The 19,758-nt window shown below is 43.6% G+C and overlaps 1 protein-coding gene across 1 annotated transcript in view; it reads right to left on the bottom strand.

Moving 5' to 3' along the window:
• The window catches only part of Myo3b (myosin IIIB), a 338,238-nt gene that overhangs the window by 208,352 nt on the left and 110,128 nt on the right, over positions 1–19,758 (bottom strand). Inside the window, exon 8 of the mRNA XM_035446507.1 lies at positions 7,165–7,320. Coding sequence (XP_035302398.1) covers positions 7,165–7,320 — 156 coding nt within the window. The remainder of the gene's footprint in view (positions 1–7,164; positions 7,321–19,758) is intronic.

A 19,758-nucleotide genomic window follows, 5' to 3' on the forward strand; every position in this document is an offset into this window, starting at 1 on the left:
TAGCTTCCTGTTTCCAAACAGAGACTCCATGTAGATGGGTACAAATGGACTCAGGGGAGGCAGATGTGTTCTTACCCTTAGGTAAGTGATAGAAAGAAGCACTCTAAATCATGACCCACGAATGTGAAGGGAACAGACTCTCTCACCTGATAACCTAGCCACACTGTATTTGTGAGTTATTAGACCTGCGGTTTCAACCTCTTTGGGTGTTGAATGACCCTTTCACAAGGGTCACACACAATATATCCTGCTTATCAGATTCATAACAGTAGTAAAAATTACAGAAAGAAGTGCTCTAAATCATGACCCAAGAATGTGAAGGGAACAGACTCTCTCACCTGATAACCTAGGCACACACCATTCACTACAATCATTAGACCAGCCCTTCTCAACCTGTGGGTTGCAACCCCTTTGGGGATCGAACAACAAGGGTCACATATCAGATATCCTGCATATCAGATATTTACATTCTGATTTTTACCAGTAGCAAAATTATAGTTATGAAGCAGCAACAAAAATAATTTTATGGTTGGGGGTCACCACAACATGAGGAGCTGTATTAAAGGGTTGCAGTGTCAGGAAGGTTGAGAGCCACATTTCTAGACAGTGGGCCTTTGGCAAATGTATCATGACGATCATTTCTGGCCTTGTTCCTCCATTTACAGATCACAGACCTTCCTTTCCTCCAAGGTAGAAATAGAAGGATTAAAGAAAGACTAACATGTCTACCAGATTCCATGTTTAAAGGAGGTAATGATGGCAGTTAGAGATAGAGGAAAAGCAGGGCCAGGGATAAAGGAGAGATGAGATGAGGAACAGGACCCAGGTTCCAAGATGGTGATCCAAGGCCTCCTTAGTCGTGGACAGAGCCCAGAGCCCATTACCTTCTCACCACAGTCAGTGGTTCCAAACAGTAAGGAAAGCATTACTCAAGACTAGAATGGAGTTACACCAGTCTGTGATGTCAAGAAGTCCATCCAACTTGCTTCCACTTTAGTATACCCTCTGATTCAGGGTAAAAGAGGACAAACCATCTTATTTGACTATAACTCTACAATCACACAATGAGTAGGAGACAAACCACCACAGCTCACACACGGGACTCTATTCTATTGTTTCTATTGTGAGTCAAATACAGACTAGATACCAGTTGAGTTCAGAGTCCATGGCTCCTTGATCTATGTTGACCCAAATAACTTGTAGATCTCAAGCAAACATGTAGACTTAAAACTAGAAAACTGTTTGTGTGAAATCGTTATAGTAACTGCCCATTTTTCACCTATGCAATTTTGATATAATTCTAATCAATTGACATTGTATTATCAATCATATTAAACAGTATTTGATAACATTCCTACTTTCCCCAGACAGCAGCAAGGGTAAGTGATAAAAAGCAGAAAATTAACTATAGTTCATTCTCACAGCGGGGCAAGAAGGGGTGGTAATACTAATTATATCAAGGTACAGATTTATTTCTTCTCTGTCGGGGAAATAGGAAGATATTTAGCTTCTATGTAGGGAACATACTTGGTATTTTATGTGACCATGCAGGAGGTTTTCATTTACATGAGCACCAGGAGCCCATGGACACATGGGATATTCAGTGTACATACATGTGTGTATATGCACATACATGTTTGCCAGTAGAAGGAGGAAAAAACAAGACTGAGTGGGAAAAGCTTGGCAGGTGAGTAGTGAGAAATCTATATTTTAAAGGTCACCACTGCAGGTTGGAAAGAAATCAGAACAACTGAAGTCATTGTTTTAATCAGCCTCAGGCAAATTACAAGAGTAAATCCAAAAGCCATTAAGCATAACAGGGAAAAAATAACTGTTACTAAATTCTCCCAGCAAATAATACTTAGAGTAGACCTTTGGCATTTGATGGTTTAACATTTGTCATCTCAGCAAGCCCCTAGCCACCTGCAGGGGCAAGACACACCAGAACTTGTCATTTTTCTGAAACTCACAGCTGAGTTCATGGTCACAATGCAGATACCCATGGCCTTCCCTGCCTCCATCACATCCCAGACAGTGATTTTCTCTTCTAATGACTCTTGTGAAGTGATAAAGCCTATGTTTGCAAGTCTACTGCTCTGGTCTTTAGTGGAGAGGCCACATACTGGGTGATAGTAATAAATTCATGGATTTGCAAAAAGGGTTTTGGAAAGAAGACATTTTGAAGGCCAGAGAAATAGGGACTGGTGTCATCAAAAAAGAAAAATTGTTTAAAAGCATCCCTGAGAAATTAAGAGATGCAGGAGCCTTCAATGGTTGTCTATTGTTGCTGAGATGTTCTTACCTCCTTTGAGAGAGTGTATATCTTGGATTCTTGACTGTTGTGCCTAAATCAGATGTATGCTATGACAAAACTGTAAGTTATTGGGAAAACTTAAATTCCCTTGAAGTGCTGTGTGTGATCATCAATATCGTGGATGGACCCTGACCAAATCTCAGTTATACATCCCCAAAGGACTGTATAGGTAGAAGCCTAAAGCTAAATGTAGCTATAGATCTGGGTGTGTAGGTAGTGAAACAGCATTGCCTCAAGCTCTGGCTTTCCATAAAGCTGCTGCATTTAGAAGAACAACTGTTTACACCCATGAGAGCTAAGATGGGCCTCACATCTCAAGGCCTCCTCCACACATAGTATGCCTTTTTTGTTTTGTTTTGTTTTTTGAGATAGGGTTTCTCTGTGTAGCTTTGGAACCTGTCCTGGAACTTGCTCTGTACACCAGGCTGGTCTCAGACTTACAGAGATCCACCTGCCTCTGCCTCCTGAGTGCTGGAATTAAAGGTGTGCACCACTAATGCGTAGCTTCACCATGGAATCTTGACATTGCACTACCTTCTACCTGCTAAGAGTCCTTGGTATTGATGATATTCAAGGGTTAGGGCAGAGTGTCCTTTTGAGTAAGAGATGTATAAGGAGAGTTGGTAGAGAGCATGATATGGGCTCTGAGAAGAATTCAGGCTTACAAGGAAAAGTTAGGGGTTCCTTCTTGTAGGTTTCACAGAAGAAACTGGGGAGTACCCCATAGTACTTGCTCACAGTCAGGCTGCTTCCTGAGCAGTAGGGGAGAGGGCAAAGGTGAGGTTCTTTGGTTAATGAGTGTCCACCACATGGAATGTGTCCTCTGGTCCCTGATTGCTTAGGGTCTCTGAGATGGGGAAGGGAGGATTATGGGTTCCCAGGCAGCCTCTCAGTAGTGTCTGCCATTTCCAAGTGGCAGTAGGAATTACAGAGTCAACTAGGAGAGAATGAGGCTGCTGCAAGTGAGCATAAGTGGTGTCAGCCCTAAGCCAAATTCAACACCACTTGATCACCGTGCCTGGGACTCTAGACCCCTCTGCCTTTTCAACCTTATTCTCCCTAACCAGTCTTCCTGTGTATCATTCGCACACCCCTCCTACCGCTCCTCCTCAACACTTGACTCCTTTCGCTTTCTGCTGCTTCTGTTACTGCTTCTTACCTCTTACCTGAGGGGTCCTCAACGTGCCAGCGCTTTATAAATGTGTATTTCTCTCGCACGGAAGTTCTCCATGAACACAGTCCTGTCTTGTTTCTAAGTTCCTCTCAAAAGCTCCCAGGAGCTCAGTTCCTCAGCCCTCTGTCCACCATACTTCACTGAACCTGCTCTCTTTCTTTGTGCCAACTGCCAGGCGCTGACTGAATTCTGTCTCCGAGTTACTAAACCACTGTCTTCACTCTCCTATAGGATCCTCGTGCCTTGCCCTTGCTGTCCCATCACACGACTAAAGCCTGGCTCTGGCCTGGAGCAAACCTCCAAATCTGCTTTCCCTGTCCTGCACCTCATGGTCAAAAGTCACTGAAGACTACAGCAGGGGAAGGCGATGGTGGAGACTGCCCATTCGCTGGAGCCTTTGGTGTCATGCTGTCTTGAGGGTTCTTCGTGCCTCTCTGAACCAACAACGAACTTGACAGCACTGGAGAATCATTCAGCCACCTTGCACCCAGGCCTTTTGTGCTTCTGAAAAATCATGGCTGTGTTTGAATGCTCCTGTCACAGTCCTCAGGCTTTCCTTATCCTGACACTTCTGCTCTTATGTCAGTGGTTCTCAACCTTCCAAATACTGCGATCCTTTAGTACAGTTCTTCATGTTTTGGTGACCCCCAACCATAATATTATTTTCATTGCTACTTTGTAACTGTGATTTTGCTACTGTTATGAATCATAATGTAAATATTTTTGGAGATAGATGTTTGCCAAAGGGTCACAACCCACAGATTGAGAACCACTGTTTTATCTGATTCTTGTCTATGGGACACTTAGTCAGGAACCTGTCTGGTTTGCCTTTGTAGTTCCTCTGCTCAGCTTAGGGCTGACACCTACACATGTAAATGTCTCTATAAATAAATGAATAAATTTGATTTTGAGTAAGAGAAATCAATATTTTTAACCATCAGTGCTCCCTTATTATTTATTTTTATGATCTTCTCTGATAAATTAAAGAGATGGATTTTTCACAGATGAAAGGCAAGAGAAAGGTAGTTGTACTGGCTAGTTTTATGTCAAATGGGCATAAACTAGAATCATCTAAGAGAAGGGAACCTCAACTGAGAAAATGCCTCCATAGGATTGGACTGTGGGCAAGTATGGAGGGAATTTTCTTAATTAGTAGCTGATGGAGGGTCAGCAGGCTGAGTGGCAGGTGAGTGGTACCACCCCTGAGCTGGTGGTTATGGATGCTGTAAGGAAGCAGGCTAAGCAAGCCAGGAGGAGCAAGCCAGTAAACAGCACTCCTCCATGTCCTCCCCATCAGCTCCAGCTGCCACGTTCCTTCCCTGTTTGAGTTCCTGCCTTTAGAGCCTCTGATGATGAACAGTGATAATGAGGAGTAAGCAAAATAAGCCCTTTCCTCCCCAAGTTGGCTGGGGTAATAGTGTTTCATCAGAGCAATAAAATTCCCAAGACTGTAGTGTTATAAAGACGTATAGGACTCCAAACAGACAATGAACAGCCATTTTTTTCCTACTACCAACATTTGTTGATGGTTAACACTGTGGCTGGAACCATCCCTAGCCTTTTATGTGTAGATTCAATCCACCATCAAAATAATCCCCATTCTATAGAAGAAACTTCAGAAGAAGAAAACATTAAAGAACTTTTCCAGCAAGAGGCTGAGCTACTGCCCATATCTGGCAGAACTGGTGGTTTTAAACATCAGATTGCCCTGCCTGCTATGTGGGTATCCGTTGCAGAGAAATGAGAGGGATATTTCTCATTCATCTGTGCTCTCCTCTCTGTTAGTCTTTGTTTTCTCCACCTTTACTGAAAACTCACAGCTTTAGATAGATTAGCTCGCTAGTCGCAAATGACAGCTGAGAGCTTTTCTACGTGGGTTCAGGAAACATCTATATAGCCATCACCTTGCCAGTTGCTAACAGGGAGTCATGGCAGAGTAAGTGTCAATTACACTGTGGTCCCTTTGTGAAGTTGTATTTTTTTTTTAAATGACTGTTCAAAGGAACACAAACTATGGCAGAATGAAACCGGAGATTACAAGGACGGTAAGAAGCTTTGCCACCTACCAGGCTTTTGACATCAGAAGAACTGGCAAAGAGAAAGAGAAATTAGATCAAGGATCTGAGCATGCATGGAATCACTATTTTGTAAGGGGGGGGAGTGTTTAAAATGAGAATGTAGAGCCAGACAAGCAAACTGGGACAGCGGTGCCGTGATTGGTAAGTCTGGTAGCCATCTTAGAAGCCATCACAATAAGGGACCTCTCTCTGATCAAACTGGACAGGAGAAGTTGGGTCTGACCTCAACCCTTAAGGGCTGAGTTTCCTTAGGCCTAGTTCACCTAGTTGGATTTTGTCTTCATTTTGGTGGGGTGTGTGAATATGGAGGAAGCTCATGGACAGAAGCTAAAGGAAAGGGGGTTTTGGCTCCCAGGCCTTAAGCACGAGTTCCTACTGCCTCAAAAGGAACCAAGTCACAAGAATGTCTGTGTCTCTCTGCCCTGTCCCCAGACACAGACACAGAAATGGCCCTGGGATGGGGAACCAATAGGAAAATGTTTGTTTTGCATTATCCTAAGCAGAAACCTGTGACAACAGAGAAAATCAGCACAACACAGTCACCTTGAAATTCCATCTCTGGCAAGCCTGGCTTTTGCTTTTGGTTTATAAATGGTTTTCTACAGAATACAGGGATATGTCCAGCACTGACTTGCGCTGTTTTATTGTCTTCACCTCTCGTATTTGAATGTCTTTTTTAATAATACTGGTCTGGTGCTTATCTGCATTCCAGCCAGATATAAAAACCAATTGCTGGGCAGAGGAGGTTTGTTTGCAATTATTATTTTTTCTTAAAGAGAAATTGTGCCACCCTCTGGACAGAAATCAAAGATCTGTTTCTTAGAGATACACCCAGAATAGAGTTTTAAAGACTTCCTCTCATTCCCTAAAAATAAATATTTAAAAAAATCTGCCTTTTAAGAGTCAGGAGTAGGGGGCAGGGACTACAGCCATGTAGAAGGGAGCCTGGTTGCTTTAGATAGCATAGACAAAATATATGAAAAAGAAAGCTAGAATAACTGCAGATTTTTTAAAACTAAAGAGAGATTGGGCTCAAAGCTCATTTAGCACATACTCTTTCCACGGCCTGTTCGTAGCATCCATGTCTGTTCCCTGCTCTCCACTAGCCGGGTCAGGACTTTTCACACAGTTTCAGCCATGGCTGTTTTGAAGTTGCATTTGTACTAAATGTAACTACCTTTTTAATGAACGCTAACTGAACATGGGGACAATGAGACTTCAGACATTTGAGAAATTAGTCACAGGAATCTGGATAGGCAGTTTTTGAATCGTGCCTAATCATCCATGGGGCATGCTTAAAGATATACAAATGAAACTCCAAAGTCAGGCAGTGGTGGCCCACACCTTTAGTCCCAGCACTAGGGAGGCAGAAGCAGGTGGGTCTCTGTGAGTTTGAGGACAGCCTGGTCTACAGAGTGAGTTCCAGGGCATCCAGGGCTACACAGAGAAACCCTGTCTCGAAAAACAACAACAAAAACCTCTGAAAAAACACTAGGGTGTGGTTGTTACCAATTAAAATGTGGAACAAATAAAAGCGCAGCCACACCCTCTTCCTAAATACCCAGAGGAGGATGCCAGAGCAATGCACAGAACTGTACCTGGTTTTAGCAACAGGGTTCAGGTGCTTCTGGTCTTGGAGAAGCTTGGCCAGCCGTTTTTGCAGGAACAAAACATTGCCTTGAGCTCCCTTAATGAATGGGTGGTCCAGAAGATGGGTAACCGAAGGTCGATTTTCAAAATCTTTAATAAGACACCTGTTTGCAAAAAATCAACAAATAGTTCAAAAGCGTAACATTTGACGTTCTCTTTCCCTGGGAATATAGGAGAGAGGAGCCGGAAGATACACTTGGTCATTAACCCCACACAGCACAGCTCTTTCCTTTGAGATATGTACCAGAGAATGGAAAAATACTATTAATTGAATTAGTTAAAACATCAGAAATCTACTTCAGATTGTCGTAAGTAAATATTAAAAGCTCAACCAATTTTTACCCTCTATTTGCTGTGAAGTATTTATAACATTGGAAAAACAGACTGCTTAGAAAAATTTCCATCTTATTTTTCATTACAGAAAAGCATTTTCAAGGGAAGGACGTTTATCTTAGGAGCATATAGGATTAAGATCTATCGCCTCAACTAATCTCATGGAGATGTTCTCATTTGGTGGTGTGTGGTGCTCGGGGGAGGGGTTGTCTAGGAGCTTGTAAGGAAAGAAAGGAAAAGCCCAGCCATTGGTTTCTAATGTTTTCTGAGAGAGCAGTGAAGCCCCAGAACAGGAAGTGACTAGCACTAGTCATTCTAAAGAATTGTGATGGAATTAAGCAGAGGGGGAACAAAAAGTCCAATCAAGATGGTAAACGTCAGGTTCCATTTAAATGCCTCTGCAGGAGATTGCGTAGAAACACACCTGGGGACTGGCTTTCTCTTTTGGACTCAATGACCTAACTAAAGCAAACAGTAATTCGATCCCTGTTGCTGCATGCTCCTCACTAAGATGGTTTTGACACACAGAAACCTCCTGTGAAATGGAATCTGATGAATGCTACTCCAGTTACCATCATTCTTCCATTCCAAGTAGCTGCCCTGAGTCAGAGGAGGAAGTTTCAGCGTCTTTCAGACTCCAGCTAACACTGGAGATTCAGGATAAATATGGAATGCCCTTCTGCCCACTCAGTGTCACTGACAGCTGTGCTTTCCCCCACAGAGGCATGCCAGCGACAGCCCAAAGCCCTGATAAGCGGTAAGCAGTCAGGACCCCCTGAGCATCTTTGACAGAGCATTTAAGCAGAGTCCTCCACAGCTGTCCCCAGTAGTCAGATTTACACAGAGCTTCAAGCTTAGCAATTTTCACTTCAAAACACTTTCCCATCCCTCACCTTCTAGTCCCGAAGGACTCGGTGACTTTCCTGGGTCAGTCCATTTGAGGATGGCATGAGAGATGCTAGAACCGGAGCTTGCAGCTAGAAAAGCCAACCGCACCCAGAGCATATCCAGACGGATGCCCACAAGACTATAAATACCACCTCCACCTTGCCACAGGAGAAATCAATCATTTGACTTTTATCAGTCCAGGGTGGTTTGTATAGCCTATTATTTTTTCCTAGCAACAATACGAAATCAGAGCACACATTCACAAGAGACAGCTCTTGTCTTCTCGTGAGCAGTCCTCCCTGGATTCCATGTATATTCATGTGTCTGTGTGACTGTCATTTGAGTCACTGTTTGCTGAGAAAAGAAGGAACTCAAGAGGGCTATTTGGTTGGCAATTTGGTGATATTCTTCCCTCCTGGCTGAAGTATAATACATAAAAACCCCTAAAATAAAATAGCCATGTGTCTCCTGGGGGCTGGTGAAGACAGACAGACCGGGGTCCTCAGAATGGGGTAGGATGGTAGCCCAGGATCTACCCAATGGCTCAACAGTTACCCTTGCAGAGGACCCAAGTTCTAATTACAGCACCCACATTAGATGGTTCTCCACCACCTACAATTCCAGCCCTGGGAATCCAATATCCTCTCTGGCCTCGCTTGCATATAAACACACACACACACACACACACACACACACACACACACACACACACACACTAAAAATATATTTCTTTTAGAGAAGGTAAAAAAGGGAAGCCTTCCTTGCCAGGTAACTGTTGCCAATGCTTCACAGGCAGAGACTCATGGGCAAAGCCAAACATGGACTAAGTGACAGCATAAAAGAGTTGACCACACATGACATGGGCAGTGAGCAGACTGCACCTCCAGCTTCCTCCCTGGGACAGATACTCAGGGGAGGCCATCAAGAGATGCCTGCAGACAGAGTTTTTGGGTAGCCTTAGAAAGCGTGCCCCTAGCAGTTGATGGTAGGATGTCTATCCTATCACACAGTGTTAGCATCTACCCACAAAGCAGGGCTTCCAGCAAGTGACAAGATCTTCAGCTGGCTGTACTGGAGAAGATCTTGCTTTACATCACAGAGTGGGTACGAGAAAGGCCTGGATAGAAAAGAGAGAGAAGCGGTGAGGAAGACAGCAACACAGGAATCTAAGAGATGGTGGGCACAACGCCCTGGAAGACAATGAGTTAGTCTTCTCAGGAAGACTGGAGTGGGTGGAACACCACACCACGGGATCAACAGAAGAGACACTGAGTGTGCCTGGGAGGAATGCTAAACAGCACGGTGACACATCCAGCTGCACAGGGAGGATTTTTAGGGGAAGGACAAGAAGACCTTGAAAGCATAGCCTTACTTTGCAAACAGCCCTGCATACCTTGTTCCCACAGGGGCAAAGCCCAAGTCTGAAAGGCAATTGTTCTATTGACAGAGGCAAAGGCTCTGTCTTCTAGACAATAGGACATCATCTCATTCCCTTTACTCAGCAAACATTTATTACTCCGCACCAGAATTAGATGAAATACACTAATGCAAGAACAATTATGATGTTTATCCTCAAGCACCTACAATAAATTTAATTGGAAAGATGGAAGGACCAGGGGAGCATAGGTAACAGTAAAATCTGGTGTTTGCTTATATACTTAGGAAGAAAACAAATAACAAACACTAGGCAAGGCGGTGCATGCCTGTCATCTCAGCATTTGGGAGGAGAAGGAAAGAACATTATAAGTTCAAGGTCATTTTCAGAATGGTAGTGACTCCCAGGTCAGCCTGGACTACTCAAGATCCTGTCACGAAAGAACGATGCAAACAAAAACAGAAATACAGGGTTTCATAGCTATAAGGATCAAGGTTTTCTATTTGTGCATGTGTGCATAGGGGTGTATTACATATTCATAAGTGTGTTGTGCGCACATGTATAGAGGCCAGAGGTCAACCTTAGGTGCTTTCCACAAGTCTTCTCCATCTTATGTTTTTAGAGAGATCTTTTGGTGAACTGGAGCTCACTGACTGGTAGACAGGCTGGTCAATGACAGCTAAGTAACCACCTTTCCCATCCTGACACTGTTCCAGCACTGGATGTTTGCTATGTGCTCACTTTTGTGTGAGCGCTAGAGATTCAAACTTGGGTCCTCATGTATTTTGAGGCAGGAACTTTGCCAAATGAACCATCTCCTCAACCCCAAGTTGTCTTTTCTTTGGATTTGCTTGCTTGTTTTTAAGCAAGGGTCCTTTACAAAAACCAAACTGACCTCAAAGGTCTCGATCTTCCAGGCTCAGCGTCCGGACTACAAGGACTACAGGCACACACTGTGACACCTGGTGGAGATGTTCTATTCTAATCTCATTTTTAACACTATCCTATAGTGTTAAAATCCTCAAGCACCTACAATAAATCTAATTGGAAATATGGAAGGACCAGGGGAGCATAGGTAACAGTAAAATCTGGTGTTTGCTTATATACTTAGGAAGAAAACAACAAACACTAGGCAAGGCGGTGCATGCCTGTCATCTCAGCATTTGTAGGCAAGCTACAGTGTGCCAAACAGTACAATCGGGGTACATTGCTAGAGATCTCTATTCATGGAGGACTTCCTGGAGTTGGCATGGCCTGAGCCAGGATGGAGGGGACAAGAATGAATTAGATTGATGGGGAGGAGGCAGGAGGCATTTCTAAGTGGAGAGACATCAATCAGTGTAACACACAGCACTAGCTAAGAAGTGTAATCAGTAACTAGGAAACCTTCAGAACATGCACTTTCACGTCTGAAGCTGCCACTTTTGAATGTCTAAGGGCAATTATTGCCTTTCATCCCTTTACCAAATCTAAGGAGTGATTATTATTGCTTAAGACTTTGAAGAGCGATGTCCTACTCTTCTTGCTCAAGATTTTCAGCTCATCATTTCCAAGCATTTTGGATGGAGACAAAACTGGCTGTCAAAATGGGTAGGAACCCTGGACAGCCTCTATGTACTTTTCACAAGAGAGAGGTCTCTCTCAGACTTAGAGTACAAACAGCTGAAACTAAGAAAATGGAAAATGATCATTTCAAGAGCATTTGTTAAGTCAAGGATTGCAATGTCCAGTTGCAGAATATATTTCTTAGCCAGGGCCTCAGCAGGGTTTACAAAAGGCTGTGTAATACATGGATCTCTGACATAGGACATGGGGACCAGTTAAATAAAGTGCTAGCCACTTTATTTAAGGTATTCTATTGATAGAGACTGAAAGAAGAAATAGTTTCCTAGTAAACAAAGTTTGGGGGACACTGGTAATCCTCTAAATGAAGTAAGTTTGAGGCATCATAATGTATTTGAATACATTAAAGATTTGTTGTTTTTTTTAAAATAAGCATCAGAGTTTTTTTTAAAAAATATTTTGTTTCAGTCAATGTTTCCAAGCTTACTTGGGCATTTTTTTAAATTTATTTTTATCTTATGTGTATTGGTGTTTTGTCTGCATGTGTATCTATGTGAGGGTGTTAGAAGCCCAGGAATTGGAGTTATTTGGCAGTTGTGAGCTGCTGTGTGGGTGCTGGGAATATAACCAGGATCCTCTGGAAGAGTGGCCAGTGCTCCTTACCCTTGAGTCATCTCTCTAGCCCTCAGAGGCATGTTTTCTTTTTCTTTTTCCTATTTTCCTGCTGTCAGTGGACCATATATCACAGAGGCCATCTTGGAAGTTCTGTTGTAAGTGCTGATTAGAGCTGTGTTTTTAAAAGGAGGGACAGAGATGAGTTCTCCCCCTACAAGACCAAGGCAAGATCCATGAATCTCTAAATGCCACTGTGCCTGGGATATCCATAAGCTTTTATCTCCATAGAAGGAAGTGTCTTAAACTGGGGTATGCTTGGCCCTAGTCAGTTCTTCTCAGAGTCTTTCACTTAAGGAAAAATAAAATTGAACATGGACTGACTTTAGAGAAACTAGATTCTAGGTAAAAATCTTTCACAGATGTGTTCGTTTAATCTCTTTATTTTTTAAAAAAAATAAATTTAGATATGGTTTTTCTGTGATGAGAGGACCCAAAGCAAAATATAATAAAATCATATTTATATCCTGAAGAGCAAGAGGCCCTGGGTTTACAAGGTCACAGTTAACAGTTTGAATATGATAGAAAAACCCACCAGAAGAAAAATGGAGCAAGCTTCAGCCTTGAAGGAAATCCATTCAGTATCTGATTTGAAATTCTAGTACTTTCCATCATGTTTTCTTGGCTAAAGATGAATTCTCAGAATTCATTTGTATTCCCACATTAAACACAGGTGGTTGATGCTAGTTGCAGTAAGCCAAAACAGACAAAAAGCGAGAAGAATGTTGGGATCTGACACTAGGAGGCCAGACGTTTGGGGGTTCAGGATGTGGAGGCTGGGGATGTGGGGGTTGGGGGTTGGGGTGATACCCTGCAGATGCAGCTGCATCGTGCCTGTAATCTGACATTTCACGACGACTGAAACCCCAGATGCCTGTACAGGGGAGCTATTTACCAGGAATCAAGATTTACCCATAAATAAACCCACTTGATATAGAACAGCTGAAAAAGCAAAAACTAAAAATACTGATGAGCTTGAAATAAAAAAAAAAAAAAAAACAGAAAAGAAAAGAAACCAGGAGGAGGGTAGCCTGCTCCCACACAGAGGGGCCATGCCACATCAGAACCTGTGATTTTCATCTCCTCTCATTTCTTCCTATATATTTTGTCTCTCATGCTGTCTGCGGCCTTCCCAAAGTTTGCTGCTTGGATCAAGTGCCCCCATTGGTACAGGACACCCAAATACTGTGGATCTGAGCAAATATTTCCCTGGCCCATGACTCACTTTGCTGTCTCGAGGTTCCTATCATCATCACACAGAAGCCTGACTGGCAAGAGGAAAAAATCCTCCTGAGGCTAGATATGGTAATTATAAGCTAAGCAGCAGAGCCCACAGTGCTCAGTCTTGGAAGAAAATTTCCATTCTGAAAAACAAGACCGACAAACAGAGGCATTTTCCCAAAGCCACGAATATCTCAAAGAGGCGGGGGTGGGGTGGGAGGGGCTGACATTGCTTATATGACTTTAGCGAGCAACCCCCTTTCTGTGTTCTGAAATATTTAACCACATATCATTTCCCAAAACTAATGCACAGGGTTTCAATGATGTGTTAAGGTCTGGATTTACATGCTAACTTCATGCCTGGGGTGGGGAGGTGAATCATGCAAATGAGATGCACGGCTGCAAACTCAGCCAGGCCGACAGCTGTACAGATAACAGTCTTAGTGGAATGGCCTGTATTTGCCTAGTGTAAAAGCTCTGAGAAGGCAGGAGAAGTCTTCAGAGTACTCCCCACCAAGGAGGGGAGAGAGCAATCTTCCTCTGAAGCAAACCTGTGATGAGAACAGAGTTTGTGTCATCAGTAGTTAGGAAGGGCAGACGTGGTGGTTTGAATAACAGTGGCCCCATAAGCTTACATATCTGAAAGCTTAGTCACTGGAGAGTGGCGCTACTTGACAAAGATTCGGAGGTGTGGCCTTGTTAGAGGAAGTATTTTACTGAGGATGAGTTTTGATATTTCAAAAGCCTAAGCCAGGCCCAGTGTCTCTTTCTTCCCGCTGCCTGAGGATCCCGCTCTTTTCCTAGTACCATTCCTGCCTGCATGCCACCATGCTCCCCATCATGATGCTAATGAACTAACTTCTGAAACTATAAGCAAGTCCCCAATTAGACGCTTTCTCTTATAAGAGTTGCCTTGGTCATGGTGTGTCTTCACAGCAATAGAAAGAACACTGACTTAGACAGCACAGGACTTTGGGCAGTTGGCATCTTTCCTGAGTCCCTGGCTTGGGAGGCAAAGAAGTAGGAAGACAAACAAGTGAGTCTGATTGGTAGGCAAAGCTGTTGGTACCAACAGACCAAGGTGAGGTCATGGAAGAGGAAAGAAAGAACATTGCATTGCCTCAACTCCCAGACTGAGGTATGAAGAGCAACTCTCCTCCTCTACAGATGACTCAAACAAGGTAACAAAGTGAGGAAAGAAAATGAAGGGTAGTCTGAAGACAAACCATCAAATCTACAGTACACAGGGCAGGAGCTACCTCCAGAGGTTACAATATACATCGTGGTTGGAGACAATCCATTCAGAGAGCCAGTGCCCAGGATTAGCTCACAGAGGTAGAGCTGTAGCATGTAGACACATGCCACCCCAATGTGTGGCTGGAGTAAAGTCTGCCAGTATAGAGAACTCTTTATTTTCCTGTTTCTGATCCCTTGGAAAATTAAATAATTAGAAAAACCCAGACAAGTAGCTAGCTGTGTTCTTAGTTCGGGTAATGTGCTAACAAAAATTTTAGCTCCTCAAGCACTGCTTGTGTAAGGGTAGGCGGCTCTCTTTCCCGATCGGAGAGTGTATCATAGACAGATAACAGGCAGAATCAGTCTGGGGAAGGTCTGAGGAGCAACCCAGAAATGTTAAATGAATGAGGAGCCCTCTTACATTAGGCCAGTCACGCAGCAGATAGGGACATGATTGGGGTAAGCAGAAGTGTGTCCCAGAAAAGGTCATAGAAAAGACTGCTGAGGGAGGTGGCAGCTTTATTATTGCTGATGGCAGTGCCACCTTCTATAATGGATGTATCACAAGCATGCCTTCTGCTGGATGCATTCATGCACAGTCATGCACACACACACACACACACACACACACACACACACGTCTTGAAGGATGTGCCACAGTACATGTATGGAGGTCAGAGGACAGCTTTGTGCAGTTGTTTCTTATTTATTTGGGTTCCAAGGATTGAACTCAGACTTCCAGGTTCATCCAACAAGTATCTCTACCCACTGGCCTATCTCCCTAACCCAAATGTCTCCATTTTTGTACCCTAGGGCTAAGGCCATTTTGAGGGTAGTAACTGGTGATCCTTTGCTACCATGTTTCCTCCTAGTTTAGTTTAGTTTAGTTTAGTTTATGTAAAGCACTTTGCAATTAAACTGACATTTTTTTCCTCTTGTGTGTCTGCAGATAATATGAATGGATGGGCATATGATGTGCATATGTGTGTACAAATGTACATGTTTGTGCATGTATGGGGGCAGAAGTCAATGTCAAGCATCTTACTCAGTTGCTCTAAACTTATTTTGGGGTGGGAACTAGTTATCTCACTTAACCTGGAACTCATCTGTTCAGCTAGGTTGGCTGTCCAATGAGGCCTAGAGGTTCTCTTATCTCCATTTCCCCAGCATTGGGATTATGGGAGTGCGCCACTGTGTCCCAAATTTGTGTGGTTGCTGAGAATATGAATTTAAGCCCTCTTGCTTGCACAGCAGGTTCTTACTGTCTAAGCCATCTCATGTGATGTAGCTAAGGCACCAGGCAGTGGACTGCTTTCTCGGGGACAGTCATAGCAGCTGTCATGTTTTGCACAGCTAAGGTCTCCTACAGCACCCTAGTCAAAGCCTCTTGGGTCTTTTGCATTGACAGGGCTTGGTGACAGATCCTCCAGACTTGACAGAAAATCAGATGTCAACCATGGATGCCTTTAGAGGTCTTTACTTAAGCTGAACACTAAAGAATGGTTTGCGTTAAGCATCCCAGGAAGAATCGGAGGGAGCACTGGGGGAGAGGTTGAGGCTGACCCCAGAAGACTCATGAGTCAGAACAAAATACCAAGGAGCTGCCAAGACACAGCTCCCATTTGTCCTGGAGCCAAATATGAGTGACCATGGTCCAGAACACAGATTCAAGTTTCTCTAAATGCCATGTTCCAATGTAATAGTTTCTACCAGCTTTATAATAATGAAACAAAGAAAAATCTTAAATGAAGATGCTTTTCACATGTCTATTAGAAAGTATCACGTAGGTAGGTCACAACAAAGTGGTGATAGAGGTCATCTGCCTCAGGCTTCAGACACTACCCAGTGACATTAGCTTTGGGGTTGATGGGACCCAGTGCTCTATTAAGTTAATGCATCCCAAAAGGTTTCACTGATGGCCACAGGGTGTTAGGTCACACTCAGAGGGAGACGGTGGCTGTTAAAGAACCCAACCAGCTGGCTGGTGGTGGTGCATGCCTTTGATCCCAGCACTCAGGAGAGAGAGGCAGGTGGATCTCTGAGTTCAAGGTCAGTCTGGTCTACCATGAGCTGCAAGACAATCAGACAAGATAACTTGTAACTGGATCCTAGACCTGCAACATCCCAACCTCTCCACAGTCACTGACATTCTAATCAGTCAGTCAGCCTTCCTAGTCAAAGCCTTCTGAAAACAGTTGCCCACATAGACACAGCACTTTCTAGATAGTCTGTTGATACATTTAAACGATACATTCAGTGACAAAACCCATTATTCTCCCCAGCATGGCATACTTTTTAAAAACACTGGGGCAATGATATGCATTAAGTCAGGCACTGAAGACAACTCTAACACTTAGAGCTATGCAGTGATATATGTTTTACTTAGATTCACTGAATTCCTGTTTTTTATTTATATATTGGACACAGGATTGTTGTGGAGAGTAACTGAGGCAATGGTTACACATTGCTCGCTATACAGTAAGCACTCAGTAAATGCTGGCTCTGTGGTAAGCCACTGCACCAAGTGATTAGGGGAGAAAGGTAGTTACGGCACACCTAACAAACAGCAGTGCCACATAGATGTCTTAGTCTATAGTCCACCCCACACTTCCGTGACAACATTTAGAGCAAGCATATGAAAATGAAAAGACATTCATTTTCTCACAGTCCTAAAGCCCATTAAATCCAAGATCAAGACATGAGAAGGGTTATGTCCATGATGAAGAATGTCCTCTGCTTCCAATCTGGTTTCCCCAAAGGAAGTATGTATGCCTTGCGCTCACATAGCAGAAGGCAATTCACTCATGAGAGAGCAGCCCTCTTGACCTGATGCCCTCCCAGAGGCCCTCCATCTCCATACGACTACAGTTTCAGCACCTCCAGTGGGCTCTGGAGGAAACCACTGGACTACCATGTAGCTTTTCTCTAGTGTTGAGGTCTGCGGTCTCCTAATCAGCTACCCACCTAACTAAACTGGGTCCAGTATTACAAAAACCTTGAGTTCAGTCAGATGTGTAATTAATTCTTTGCTTTCCCTGTGATTCCTACTATTGAGAGAAGAATTTCTTCTTGATAGTAGATGTTCTTAAGCAGAATTTGTGACATTTGGTATTTTCAAGTTCAAGCTTTTGGGTCCTCTTGTTTTTGAATGTCTGGGTCATTTCTTTGATTTAAAAATCAATTTCCATTTTGACAAAGAGTCATGGTCGGTTTCTTAGCCCAGGCTTCAGTGCCCGGGGACATCTGAATTGTATTCTTTTCCTTGATCCTGCTTGCCGCCCTGCCCTGACTTTAATCCATAATTCTCATTTGTATGCATTTTACCTCTGAGGGCAAGGAATGCATAAGACTTAGGCAGTCCCTAAAATAACTGAACAACCAGCTCCACAGCAATGTCAAGCACTTGCCTAGGAATACCCAAGACTAGGGCAGGGGTTTCCGTAAGAAACACATGCAGTCTTGGGTAATACCAGCTCACACACATGAAATAGCTGAAGGGCTAGATGAGACTGACATCATGGTTCATTAATAAACATGTATGTTAGATGTTTACAATGAAAAGCACTATACCAAGTGCTGAGTCAGTGGTGCCTAGGGTCAGATGTTTCCTTTCATGGAATTTGGAAACAAATGGCAGAATAGATGTATCAGCAGCTGTAATTCAAGGCTGAAGAGTCTAGGGCCTGCCATAACCCTGAAGAAGTAAACCACTCCAGCTGCGAGGACAAGTGTTTCACATGAGAGGTGGCATTCTTCAAGGACAGGGTAGACACTGGGAGGAAGTGCAAGAGAGAGACAGTCAGATGAAGGGCTCAGGAATCCCCTGTGGAGGTCCGTGGATGTCTTCACTTTAGGGATCAAACTGAAAACATGGTAGAGATTCAGCTGGTGGTGAGAATGGGGCTCTTTTTAGGAAGGATATGGTTAGAACAAAGGATGCAGGAAGAGAAAGATGATGGTCACAGCTATGGGGAATGAGGACCACTTGACAATATAGCAGAAGTAGCCACCAGTGGACTTTTTTTCTTTTCTTTTCTCTCCATTTTTTATTTAAATTAGAAACACGATTATTTTACATGTCAATCCCAGTTCCCTCTGCCTCCCCTCCTCCCCTGCCCACCCCCAACTAACACCCTATCTATTCCATACCCTTTCTGCTCCCCAGAGAGGATGAGGCCTTCCATGGGGGGGGTCTTCAGGGTCTGTCATATCCTTTGGGATAGGGCCTAGGCCAACCCCCTTGTGTCTAGGCTCAGGGAGTATCCCTTTGGATGGGCTCCCAAAGTCTATTCTATGCCAGGGATAAATACTGATCTACTACAAAAGGCCCCATAGATTTCCAAGGTCTCCTCACTGACACCCACATTCATGGGGTCTAGGTCAGTCCTGTGCTGGTTTCCCAGCTATCAGTCTTGGAATCAAGAGCTCCCCCTTGTTCAGGTCAGTTGTTTCTGTGGGTTTCACCAGCCTGGTCTCACCAGTAGACTTTTGAGCAAACTTAAATTTGACAGATGGACCAATAGCTAGATCTCTGTGAACACAAAAATCTATCTTCTACCTTCACCATCCACTGACACTCCTCCCAAAGGACCCCCAAGGCCTTGCCATTACCAGTTCCCTAGTCTCATGTTAGCTCTCACTCTTCCCAAGGGATCTGTCCCAGCCATAGCTGCTGCTACTCTGGGCCACTGCCACCTTTCCTCCTTGATCATTCTTTGTCCTTACAGTTTTCTGAGTCTCTTGACCACTCTTCTGTATTTACCCTCACTCACAGAATTCAAGATGGCAAGGGTGGAGGAAACTGTGAACTGAAACATAGAACAGCGACCACAGGATGGCCAGTCTTGTTTCTCAGGCTTAGTGCCTGCTCCTAGCCACCACTAAGCCTGTATATGGATGAAGGACACCAGACCAATTAACATGCAGGGACCTTGCCATCCATCTTAGCCACAAAGACTCACAATCCCAAACCCGGTGACAGATCCTGCTAAAAGCAAGTGCTGTCAAATGCAGACATCTGGCACTAAGTAAAAATTAAGTGTAAGAAAACTAGCAAAAACTACTCTATAAAATGTAAAACTGCTAGTCATTGTCTATAATTTTCTTTCTTATTTATTTGTTTGAGACAGTTCTCACCATGCAATCCTACCTAACCTGGAATTCCTATGTAGACCAGGCTGGCCTTGAACTCTGTGATCCCCTTGCCTCTGCCTCCATGCCTGGAGCCACTAAAAATGACTTCTCAACCACTTTA

The sequence above is a fragment of the Cricetulus griseus genome, chromosome 6 (genome assembly GCF_003668045.3).
Source record: "Cricetulus griseus strain 17A/GY chromosome 6, alternate assembly CriGri-PICRH-1.0, whole genome shotgun sequence".
Taxonomy (NCBI): Eukaryota; Metazoa; Chordata; class Mammalia; order Rodentia; family Cricetidae; genus Cricetulus; species Cricetulus griseus.